Source organism: Stenella coeruleoalba (assembly GCF_951394435.1).
Source record: "Stenella coeruleoalba genome assembly, chromosome: 8".
In the NCBI taxonomy this organism is placed as follows: Eukaryota; Metazoa; Chordata; class Mammalia; order Artiodactyla; family Delphinidae; genus Stenella; species Stenella coeruleoalba.
In genome coordinates, this window is record NC_137154.1 from 78,863,117 (window position 1) to 78,875,359 (window position 12,243).

The window sequence follows — 12,243 nt, forward strand, 5'->3', positions numbered from 1 at the left end:
TTTTTTAACCACAGTTGGAGGCTTAGAGTGGTATTTAAAATGACTCTTTACCTAGCCAGAAAGCCTAAAAATTCTTGAATGGTTATAGAATTTTATCTAAAGGTTCTTTTTACAGTAATTAGAACTATCGCATCAAGGTAAGTTTACTAGAATTCATCATCTTGTCTTTCTTCTTCCATTCAATGTGATATTGAGTACAACCAAAGTAGTTGTTTTCTATTTTTTTTTTTTTTTTTCCCGTGGTACGTGGGCCTCTCACTGTTGTGGCCTCTCCTGTTGCGGAGCACAGGCTCCGGACGCACAGTCTCAGTGGCCATGGCTCACGGGCCCAGCCGCTCCGTGGCATGTGGGATCTTCCCAGACTGGGGCACGAACCCATGTCCCCTGCATCGGCAAGCGGACTCTCAACCACTGCGCCACCAGGGAAGCCCCCAAAGTAGTTTTTATTAATACTTGGATGAGTAACTTATTGCATGTAGAATTTGAAAATTTCTACATCAATTTGAAATCATAGTAGAAAATTTTAAAAGGCTTTTTTATTGTTAATGTAAAAATCCTTTTTTTCTAATATGTCTATTTAAATTATTTATGAATTTATTTGATAATTTATTCAACTAAATTGACTCATCACCAAGTACTTATAACTGGAAAAGCAATCATGAATAATTTGTATTGTTAACATACATATTAATTTTAACATATTTGTGTTATTGCTGTTAATAGCTTCATTCATTATCTGTAAGGACTTTTGTAAATCTAAGGTAATAAAGGAATTCATATGTATTCTTATTTATTCTCTTAGGATAGTAACTTTATCACAGCTCTTGAGTTGGCAGTACGTTTTGGGAAAACCCTTATTATACAAGAAATGGATGGTATAGAACCTGTTCTTTATCCATTATTGAGACGAGATCTCGTTGCTCAAGGTAAATGAATATTTGACAGTTTCCAGAGAGTAACTACTTTTTAAATCCAAAATAATTAACTTCATTAACTAACTTCGACATTTTTGGTCTTTTCAGTGAATCTAAAGAGAGGAAAACTTTTTGGGGACTGTATTATAGTAATGTCATCAGAATATAATAGTAACAGCAAGTAAAAAACTTAAAGTGCCTTTGTAAAAGAGGCACCATGTTAGGGTCTCCCGCACCATTCCCAGGAACAATATTTTACCAGGAAGACTCAAGGGATTCAGCACTCATGGCTTAGATTTATTGCAGGGAAAGGTTGCAAAGCAAAGTCAGTAAAGAGAAAAGGCACATAGGGTGAAGTCAAGAGTCAAGAACCTAGGTGCAAGCTTCCAAGAGTCTTCTTTCATTGGAGTCACACAGAATGTGCTAATTCCCCCAGGGCTGAGTTGTGACAACACGTATGAAAGTTGTCTACCAAGGAAGCTTATTAGAGACTCAGTGTCCAGAGTTTTTATTGGGGCTTATTATGTAAGCACACTCTGTCTAGCAGGTAGCAAAATTCCAGACTCCCCAAAGGAAGGCAGGTGTTCAGCGTAAACCGTATTGTTTGAACAAATAGCTTAAGCACAGTGAGCCACTCTTACCTATTCTGGGAATGGTGAGAACCTTAACAAAATCCAAATTCCCATACAATGGTTATGGGCCAACCTTGCAAGCAGGCCTCTCTAAGGATACTGGTCTTAGGACTGTTATGTTACCTCCTTTCTGTGCAGGTACCTAACCCAGACTTTGATATTAGAAAAGTTATGTAAGAGCTTGTTGTGCAAAATGTCATAGACATGTACTTATATATAAGTACATACACTTACTTACACCACACACTTTGCTAGTACCACAAAGTTTAGAAAATTGGAGTTACTGGGGAGAAATAGAGAAAGAGAAATAGCAGAGAAATAGCAAAGAATGTACTATTTACTGATCACCTGTTATCCCACAAATAGGTATGCTTAGCCTAGCAGTGATTGATATGTTATGGAAAGAACCCTAGTAGTGGGACTGTTGCCGATATAACCTGGACTTACTTCCTGGGGTTCAGTCTCTGGTCTCAGTCTGTTCTTTCCTGGAGCTAATTCAGATCTGTTGAGCTACCTCTTGCTATGCTATCTTAAAGGGGGTGGAAATGAACCTTTAGGATCATCTGGATTTGACTCCCTTTAGTCTGTATGCTGACCCTTGAGCGCTCTTTAAATATATCTCAATGAGCTCTTATTGGTATTAGGTTTTGGCCATATCTGCTGCATTTTCTGAGAATGGAGTTTGACAAGGTCCCCTAAAATTGGATCTGGTAAAAAATGATAATATTCTACATCATGATTTGTTCACACAGTGAAACACTATTCTAGATAGTTGTTCAGGCCTGTTTGGGTCAATTTGTTAATTTCTGTTCACTTCATTGAGAAAAAGAGCATTACCTCTGCCCCTACCTTACTTTTTCCACCTTCAGTCCAGAGTCGCATATGTTCACGTCACATCAGTTGAAGTCTGTTATCCCCTTTGAGTATACTTCAGATTGTCCTTTTCTGCAGTTTTGAGTTCCTCATGAATAGCCATTTGTCGTCATACATTTCCTGCGGGGATAGAGGATGGTTGTCCTAGAAAGACGTAAAACAAAGCCTGTGTCCAAGTTCATTTACGTCCCAGATTACGTCTTAATCTAAGCAACACGAACTGCTTTCTACATAGTGATGTCAAAACAGGCACAAGTAATAGGAATAGAATGTACTTCTCCTCCTCAAATTTATGCAGTTCAAAAATCCCCTCAAATATGTATTGATCAAAAAGAAGAGCAAGGTACAATTCTTCGTCAAAGTCTCATTGTTTTAAATTTTCTGTTTCCTGTGTTCCTAGTAGCTCAGCCAAGGCAGAAGTTAGATGTAGAAGTTTGCAACTGTCAAATAGCTGAAGACTGCTTGACCAGCTATCTATGTAGAAGTTGCTGGAGGAGAGGCTAGTGTAGTTGGCAAATAGTTTAAGTTTTACTAGCAATAGATGTCAAAATTATTTTTATTAATCATTCTAATCCTTTACAGTTATTTCATTTCCATCTGGGGTTTGAGTATGGATTCGAGAGTTATAGTAGAGATGATAGCTAAACATTCTTGATTGGCTCTTTTAGACCAAATTCTTCACTTTAGGCACGACTGCTTCATACAGGCATATGTATGTGCAACATAAAGATTAACCTTGTGATTAATTGCTGTATCTGTTTCTAGAGGGTGGTTCTCCATATAGGTATGTCTTTGGTACCCCAGTTGAGTCTAGGCAGCTTAATGGCCTGAACACAGCTAGACCAGTGGTTCTCTAATGGTAGTGATTTTGTCCCCCAGGGGACATTTGGCAATGACTGGAGACATTTTTGGTTGTAACAACTTGGTGCGTCTATTCCAAGGATATCTTTAAAATGTACAGGGCATCTCCTCATAACAAATAATTTTCCAGTACAATTTGTCAGTAGTACTGAGGTTGAGAAACCCTAAGCTAGCTCACCAGTTCTGACCCATGAATCTCTGTACTGGTATATTTCAGTTATTTTCAGGGTGACATGCTTTATAGCCAAGAGCACTACTTGAAGCCAGTTCATTGTACAGAATATTCCATGCTATAGGTTGCCAAAAGTTTTACCTATGGATAGTGGATGGCTGTAGCATTCCATTGGATTTTCTTATCTGTGAGATTTTTTTGTAGACATCTGTAATTCTGTGCATCTGAAAGATATAGGGCTCAAAGACAAGGATTGGTTTACAACTGCTTGGATTACTTCCAGAGTTGGCACTTGCAGCTTTTACAGCAGCTGCCATTCAAACTTAGCCACATGTTTGTTGACCAGATAAATTATTAGGTTGTACTAAAATCTTCAGGTGTGGAATATGCTGCTTCTAGTAAAGTGAAGAAGGTATTCAGTTGTTGATTTTCTTTCTTTGTATATAGTGGCTATAAAGCCAGCAGTTTATTCTTAATAGGCTGTGGGATATTTCCTTGAGCAATGTTGATTTGATTATTTTTGTGGCCGGGTTTTTTGTTTATCTTCATGTAAGTCCCATCATCTTTAGTTAGTTAAGCTTGAAAGGTTTACAATACAATGTGAGCAATTTTATCAGTGGAGACCATTACCAAGATGTTACCTATATGATGGAATGTTTGTACCCATATGGCAGTTCACATGGTACTTGGATTTCTCTAATTCAGATGATAATATATTTCTGAAGAGTTTGGACCTGTTAAGGTATACTGCATATAAGAGATGAACTGATTTTCATCTTCTTCCCAGGGGAATGTAAAAAAGAAATCATTAATAATCATTAGCAGTGTTCAAGTATCTGCTGTGAGCAAAATATTTTTAATCATCGCTGTGTCAAGCATTGTGGAAGCAGTGGTGGCCACTTCCTGGTTTAAGTTTCATGGTCATAATAAACGTTCAAACAACTTTTATTTTGAAATCCAGACAGATAAAATTGTGTAGCACTCTTGCCTGGTGTAAAAAGAATAACTTTCTTTTTCACTTCCTAACATGATGCATTTCTTTCAACTATAAGTATTGGCCGGATTTGGGTACACTTTATAGGCAGGTCTTGCCTGTATCTTTGGCTAATTGTTAAAGAAGTCATCAAGGCATCACAATAAACAAAGCCAATTAATGTATCTGTACATACAGGTGCTCCAAATCTATTAGATATGTTAACCAAAAAAATCGAAACAAAATATACTCAATCCTGATCCAGGCTCAGAAACCAAAATAATAGCCATGTAAGTTGAGGCTTCCCCTGGAAAGAGAATGTGAGACCAAATCTTGTACTTGTGCCTAATCATTCTGTTTCCACAGTTCTCTAAAGTACAGTACAGATTTTGTGCCCAGGAGAAAAATGTAGTCAAAATTAACTCCATCGTAGGTTAACTCCAATGTAAATTAAGACTTTATACAGTTAAGACTGTGTTGGACTTTTATAGTTCTACATGTAATATTTTCTAAGAGTAGTGTAAGGGACTTATGTCCAAGGGTCTTTTTATACAATAAAACATTTATTTTGAAATATTTTTAAAAATGTTATATCAGAATAATGCATTGATGGGTTACGCAATCGAATAGTATAGGATGGCAAGAGTGTTCTTTCCCTCCCCTCTTCATGACTAGTCTTACAAGAGAAAATCAGTTACTTCTTAATTTTCACTTTTTATTGAGATACACTTACAATTGTATAGCTTAATGATTTTTACAAATGGAATACACTTCTGTAAGCACCCAGATCAAGATACAGAACTTTTTCAGCATTCCAAACTCCTTTGTTTACCACTGTCCCCCACAAGGATAACCACATTCCTGCCTTATAACAGATAAGTTTTACTTGTATTTGTACATTGCATAAATGAGGAAGAAAAAAAGCAGCACCTGACTACTATGGGCTGGAAGCTGGCCAGGCTCTACAGCTTGACCATGGTGCTCTCCTGTTGAACATAAACCATTTCACAGAACACCATCAACAGGCAGGTCACTCTGTGACCATAAGCATGTCAGCGCACAAAAACGAGGACACTTCCATGCCACAAAGATAACTAAACATCCTCTTCTCCCTGCTCTTATGAGTGACTTCTGCTTTTTTACCCATATAGCTTAGTCTGACACCATTTCTGACACCTCCTAGATATCAACAAAATTATTGATACAAATCAGAATTGTCTGGTCTTTCTGATAGCATCCATTCCCCAGCAAAACCGCACTTTCTTTGAACCATTCTGAAATCACCCAGTGTTAAGTCCATCTTCTATAAAAAGCATCTCTGAATACCTTTTTACTGAGACAAGGTGCAGTTTCCCATGGTGATCTATCTTTCATTGTAAGTTGCCGGTATACCCGAGCTGAGACCCTTTAAACGGAGTTTATGTTTTAACTAATTAGTTAACTGAATAATTTTTAATTGAAGTATAGTTGATTTACAAAACTATATTAGTTTCAGGTGTACACATAGTGATTAAATGTTTTTATGGATTATACTTCGCTTAAATTTATTAAAAAACAGTGGCTGTATTTCCCTATGCTGTACAGCAGCTGTCCCCAACCTTTTTGGCACCAGGGACTGGTTTCATGGAAGACAGTTTTTCCACGGATAGGGTGTAGGGGATGGTTCAGGTGGTACCAGTCCGCGGCCCAGGGGTTGGGGACCCCTGTTGTACGGTATATCCTTGTTGCTTATTTATTTTATACATAGTAGTTTGTATCTCTTAATACCATACCCCTGTCTTCCCCTTCTCCCCTTCTCTCTCCCCACTGGTAAGCACTAGTTTGATTTCTGTTAGTCTGTTTGTTTTGTTATATACTTTGACTTCTTTTATTTTTTAGATTCCACATATAAGTGGCAATATAGAGTATTTGTCTTTCTCTGTCTGACTTATTTCACTAAGCATAATACCCTCTAGGTTCATCCATGTTACTGAAAATTGCAGAATTTCTTTCTTTTTATGACTAATATTTCATTGTGTGTATATGTATATATTTTCAATATATATTAATATATATATATGGTATATACATATATACCACATCTGTTTTATCCATTCATCTATTAATGGACACTTAGGTTGCTTCTGTATCTTGGCTATTGTAAATAATGCTGCTATGAACATTGGAGTACATATACTTTTCAAATTAGTGTTTTTGTTTACCTTGGAAGTTTACCCAGCAGTAAAATTGCTGGATCATATGGTAGTTCTATATTTAGTTTTTGGAGTAGCCTCCATACTGTTTTCTACAGTGACTGTACCAATTTACATTCCCACCAACAGTGTACTAGGGTTCCCTTTTCTCTACATCCTCGCCACCATTTGTTATTTGTGGTCTTTTAAATGATATCCATGCTGCCAGACGTGAGGTGATAGCTCATTGTGGTTTTGATTGTATTTCTCTGACGATAACAGTGTTTAGCATTTTTTCATGTGCCTGTTGGCCATCTGCATCTCTTCTTTGGAAAATGTCTGTTCAGGTCTCCTGCCCAATTTTTAATCGGGTTGTTTGCTTTTTGATGTTGAGTTATATGAGCTGTTTATATATTTTGGATATTAATCCCTTATTGATCATATCATTTGCAAATATTTTCTCCTGTTCAGTAGTTGTCTTTTTGTGTTGTCAATGGTTTCCTTTGCTGTGTAAAAGCTTTTAGGTTTGATTAGGTCTCATTTGTTTATTTTTGCTTTTTTTCCTTTTGCCTGTGGAGGCAGATCCAAAAAATACTGCTATGACTTATCTAAAAGAGTATTCTGCCTTCTCTTTTAGGAGTTTTATTTTTTTAGATCTTACATTTAATCTGTTTTGAATTTACTTTATATATGGTGTGATAAAATGTCCTAATTTTATTCTTTTACATGTAGCTGTCCAGTTTTTCCAGCATCGCTTATTGAAGAGACTGTCTTTCCTCCATTGTGTATTCTTGACACATTTGTTGTAGATTAATTGACCATAAGTGCATGGGTTTCTTTCTAGGCTCTCTATTTTGTTCCATTGAACTGTGTGGCTGATTTTCTGCCAGTATCATGCTATTTTGATTACTTTCTAGTATATTCTGAAGACTGAGAGCATAATACCTCCAGCTTTGTTCTTTTTTCTCAAGATTACTTTAGAAATTTGGGATCTTTTGTTGTTCCATATAAATTTTAGGATTATTTGTTCTAGTTGTGTGAAAAATGTCATGGATATTTTTTTAAAATTTATTTAATTTATTTATTTTTGGCTGTGTTGGGTCTTTGTTTCTGTGTGAGGGCTTTCTCTAGTTGCGGCAAGCGGGGGCCACTCTTCATCACGGTGTGCGGGCCTCTCACTATCGCGGCCTCTCGTTGTGGAGCGCAGGCTCAGTAGCTGTGGCTCACAGGCCTAGTTGCTCCGCGGCATGTGGGATCTTCCCAGACCAGGGTTTGAACCCGTGTCCCCTGCATTGGCAGGCAGATTCTCAACCACTGCGCCACCAGGGAAGCCCTGCCATGGGTATTTTGATAGAGATTGCATTGAATCTTTAGATTGCTTTGGGTGCTATGGATATTTTAACAATATGAATTCTTCCAATTGAAGACATTGGAATATCATTCCATTTCTTTGTATCAGCTGCAGTTTCCTTCTTAAATGTTTTATAGTTTTCAGAGTAGGATTTTCACGTCCTTTGTTAAGTTTATTCCTCAGTGTTTTATTCTTTTTAATGTGATTTTAAACAGGATTGTTTTCTTGCTTTCTCTTTCTCATAGTTCATTGTTAGTGTATAGAAAAGCAACAGATTTCTGTATGTTAATCTTGTGTCCTTCAAATTTACTGAATTCATTTATTAGTTCTAACAGTTTTTTGGTGGAGACTTTAGGGTTTTGTTTATATAGTTTTATGTCATCTGCAGATAGTAGCAGTTTTACTTTTCCCTTCCAATTTGGATACTCTTTATTTCTTTTTCTTGTCTGAATACTGTATCTGGGACTTCCAATACTATGTTGAATAGAATTGGTGAGATGGGCATCCTTCTCTTATTGCTGATTTGAGAGGAAAGGCTTTCTTTTCACCTTTTCACCATTGAGTATGATGTTAGCCATGGGTTTGTCATAAACGGCCTTTATTATGTTTAGATATGCTCCCTGTAAACCCACTTTGATGAGAGTTTTTATCACAAATGGATGTTGAATTTTGTCAAGTGCTTTTTTTGTGTTTATTGAGATGATCATGTTATTTTTATTCTTTCTTTTGTTAATGTGATGTATCATTGATTGATTTGCGAGTATTGACCCTTGCATCCCTGGAATAAATCCCACTTGATGATGGTGTATGATCCTTTTTATTTTTTATTGAGTTTGGTTTGCTAATATTTTGTTGAGGATTTTTTCATCTATATTCATCAGAGATATTAGCCCTTAATTTTCTTTTGTTGTAGTGTCTTTGTCTGGTTTTGTTATCCAGGTAATGGTGGCCTCATAGAATGAATTTGGGAGTGTTCCATCCTTTTCACTTTTTTGGAATACTTTGAGAAGGATAGGCATTAACTCTTCTTTATGTGTTTGGTAGAATTCCCTTGTGAAGCCAGAGGGTCCTGGATTTGCTGGGAGGTTTTTTGTTACAAATTCAATTTCACTGTTAGTAATTGGTATGTTCAGATGGTCCCTTTCTTCCTTGTCAGGTTATATGTTTCTAGAAATGTGTCCATTTCTTCTGGGTTGTCTATTTTGTTGGCATATAACTGTTCATAGTATTCTTTTATTATTTTTTATATTTCTGTGATAATGGCTGTAATTTCTCCTCTTGCATTTCTTCTTTTGTTTATTTGCATTTTCTCTCTTTTGATGAGCCTGGCTAAAGGTTTATTTATTTTGTTTGTCTTTTCAAAAAACAAGCTCTTGCTTTCATTGACCTTTTCTATTGTTTTTTTTGTCTCTAATTTTATTTCTTTAATTTTATTTCCTTTCTAATATTTATTATTTCTTTCCTTCTGCTGACTTTGGACTTTATTTGTTCTTCATTTCCTAATTCCTTTAGATGATAGGTTAGGTTGTTTATTTGAGATTTTTCTTATTTCTTGAGGTGGGCTTGCATTGCTGTAAACTTCTCTCTTAGAACTGCTTTTGCTGCATCCCATAGATTTTGGAAAGTTGTGTTTCCGTTATATTTTGTCTCAATGTATTTCCTGTTTTCCTCTTTAATTTCTTCACTGGCCCATTGGTTTTTCAGTAGCATGTTGTTTATTCCTCACATATTTGTGCTTTTCCCAGTTTTCTTCCTGTAACTGATTTCTAGTTTCATACTGTTGTGGTCAGAAAAAATGCCTGATATAATTTCTGTCTTCTTAAATTTGTTGAGACTTGTTTTGTGTCTTAGCACATTGTCAATCCTGGAGAACATTTCATGTGCAGTTAAAAAGAATGTGTATTCTGCTCTTTTGGGGTAGAATGTCCTGTAGATATCTATTAAGTCCAACTGGCCTGTGGTGTCATTTAAGACCCTGTTTCCTTATTGATTTTCTCTCTGGATGATCTGTCCACTAATGTAAGTGGTATGTTAAAGGCTCCTCCTATTCTGTTATTGTCAATTTCTCCCTTTATGTCTCTTAGTATTTGCTTTATATATTTAGGTGTTCCTGTATTAGGTGCATACACGTTAACAAGTGTAACATCCTGTACTTGTGTTGATCCTTTTATTATTACATGATGCTCTTCTTTGTCATAGACTTTGTTTTAAAGTCTACTTTGTCTGATATGAGTATTGTTACCTCTACTTTCTTGTTATTTCCATTTCCGTGAAATCTCTTTTCCATCCCTTCACTTTCAGTTAGTGTGTCTTTAGCTCTGAAGTCAGTCTCTTGTAAGCAGCACATAGATGGGTCTTTTTAATTAATTAATTAATTAATTAATTTTCTGGGTTTTTTTTTAACATCTTCATTGGAGTATAATTGCTTTGCCATGGTGTGTTAGTTTCTGCTTTATAACAGAGTGAATCAGTTATACATATACATATGTCCCCATATCTCTTCCCTCTTGCATCTCCCTCCCTCCCACCCTCCCTATCCCACCCCTCTTGGTGGTCACAAAGCACTGAGCTGATCTCCCTGTGCTATGCGGCTGCTTCCCACTAGCTAGCTATCTTACGTTTGGTAGTGTATATATGTCCATGCCGCTCGCTCTCTTTGTCCCAGCTTACCCTTTCCCCTCCCCGTATCCTCAAGTCCATTCTCTAGTAGGTCTGCATCTTTATTCCTGTCTTGCCCCTAGGTTCTTCTGACCATTTTTTATTTTTTTAGATTCCATATATATGTGTTAGCATAAGGTATTTGTTTTTCTCTTTCTGACTTACTTCACTCTGTATGACAGACTCTAGGTCCATCCACCTCACTACAGATAACTCAGTTTCATTCCTTTTTCTGGCTGAGTAATATTCCATTGTATATAAGCAACACATAGATGGGTCTTTTTTAAGCCAATATTCCACCCTATGTCTTTTTTTTTTTTTTTTTTTTTTGTGGTACGCGGGCCTCTCACTGTTGTGGCTTCTCCCGTTGCGGAGCACAGGCTCCGGACGTGCAGGCTCAGCAGCCATGGCTCACGGGGCCCAGCCGCTCCGCGGCATGTGGGATCTTCCCGGACCGGGGCACGAACCCGCGTCCCCTGCATCAGCAGGCGGACTCTCAACCACTGCGCCACCAGGGAAACCCCACCCTATGTCTTTTGATTGGAATATTTATTACATTGACATTTAAAGTAATTATTGATAGGTATGTCCTTATTTCCATTTTGTTACCTGTTTTCTGGTAGTTTTGAGTTCTTTATTGTTCGTTTTTTTCTTCGTTTAGATTCTTCTTTGTGGTTTGATGATTTCCTTTCATGGTATGCTTGTGTTTCTTTCTCTCTAATTTTTGTATATCTATTGTAGGTTAGCAGGTTTTTCCTTTTCAGCACTTTGAGTATATCATGCCATTCCCTTCTAGCCTGCAAAGTTTCTGCAAAAATATGAGTTGGTAACCTTCTTTAGGTTCCCTTGTATGAGAGTCTTCATTTTTCTCTTGCTGCCTTTAGAATTTTCTCTTTAACTTTTGCTGATTTAATTATGATATGTCTTGGTGTGTGTCTTTTTAGTTCATCTTGTTTGGGACCCTCTGTGCTTCTTGTACCTGGATATCTGTTTCCTTCTTCAGGTTTATGAAGTTTTCAGCTATAATTTCATCAAATACATTTTCTACCCCGTTCTTTCTCTCTTCTTCTCTGGGACCCATATAATGCAGTGTTGGTACAACTGATGTTGTCCCAGAGATCCCTTAAACTGTTCTTCTTTCTTTCATCCTCTCTCCCTCCCTTTCTTCCTTCCTTCCTCCCTTCTTTCCTTCCTTCCTTTTCTCCCTTCTTCCCTTCCTTTCCTGATTTGGTTATTTCCATTATTCTATCTTCCAGATCACTTTTCTGTACTTGGGTATCACCTAGTCAGCTGTTAATCCTTCTATTGTGTTTTCCATTTCAGTTACAGTATTTTTCAATTCTAACTAATTCTTTTTTATATTTTCTAGTTCATTATTAAAATTCTCACTGTGTTCAGCTATTCTTTTCCCTGCTTCAGTTAGCATATTTTATTACTAATGCATTGAACTCCTAATCTGGTAAATTTTTAATTTCTGTCTCATTAGTTGTTTTTTTCAGGGATTTTCTCTTGCTCTTTCAATTGAGACAAATTCCTCTGCTCATTTTGCTTAACTTTCTCTGTCTTTATGAAATTAGGTGAAACTGTTGCCTATTGCAGTCTTTAATGGGTGCCTTTGTGTGGTACAGTCTGCTTGTG

The 12,243-nt window shown here is 36.8% G+C and overlaps 1 protein-coding gene across 2 annotated transcripts in view; it reads left to right on the forward strand.

The window, feature by feature from the left end:
• Nucleotides 1–12,243, forward strand: part of DYNC2H1 (dynein cytoplasmic 2 heavy chain 1) — a 376,702-nt gene that overhangs the window by 163,758 nt on the left and 200,701 nt on the right. Inside the window, exon 65 of one of the 2 annotated variants that reach the window (XM_079929106.1) lies at nt 803–926. The exons of the other annotated variant lie outside the window; for it this stretch is intronic. Within the exon in view, the coding sequence (XP_079785232.1) occupies nt 803–926 (124 nt within the window). The remainder of the gene's footprint in view (nt 1–802; nt 927–12,243) is intronic. 2 annotated transcript variants of the gene reach the window in all.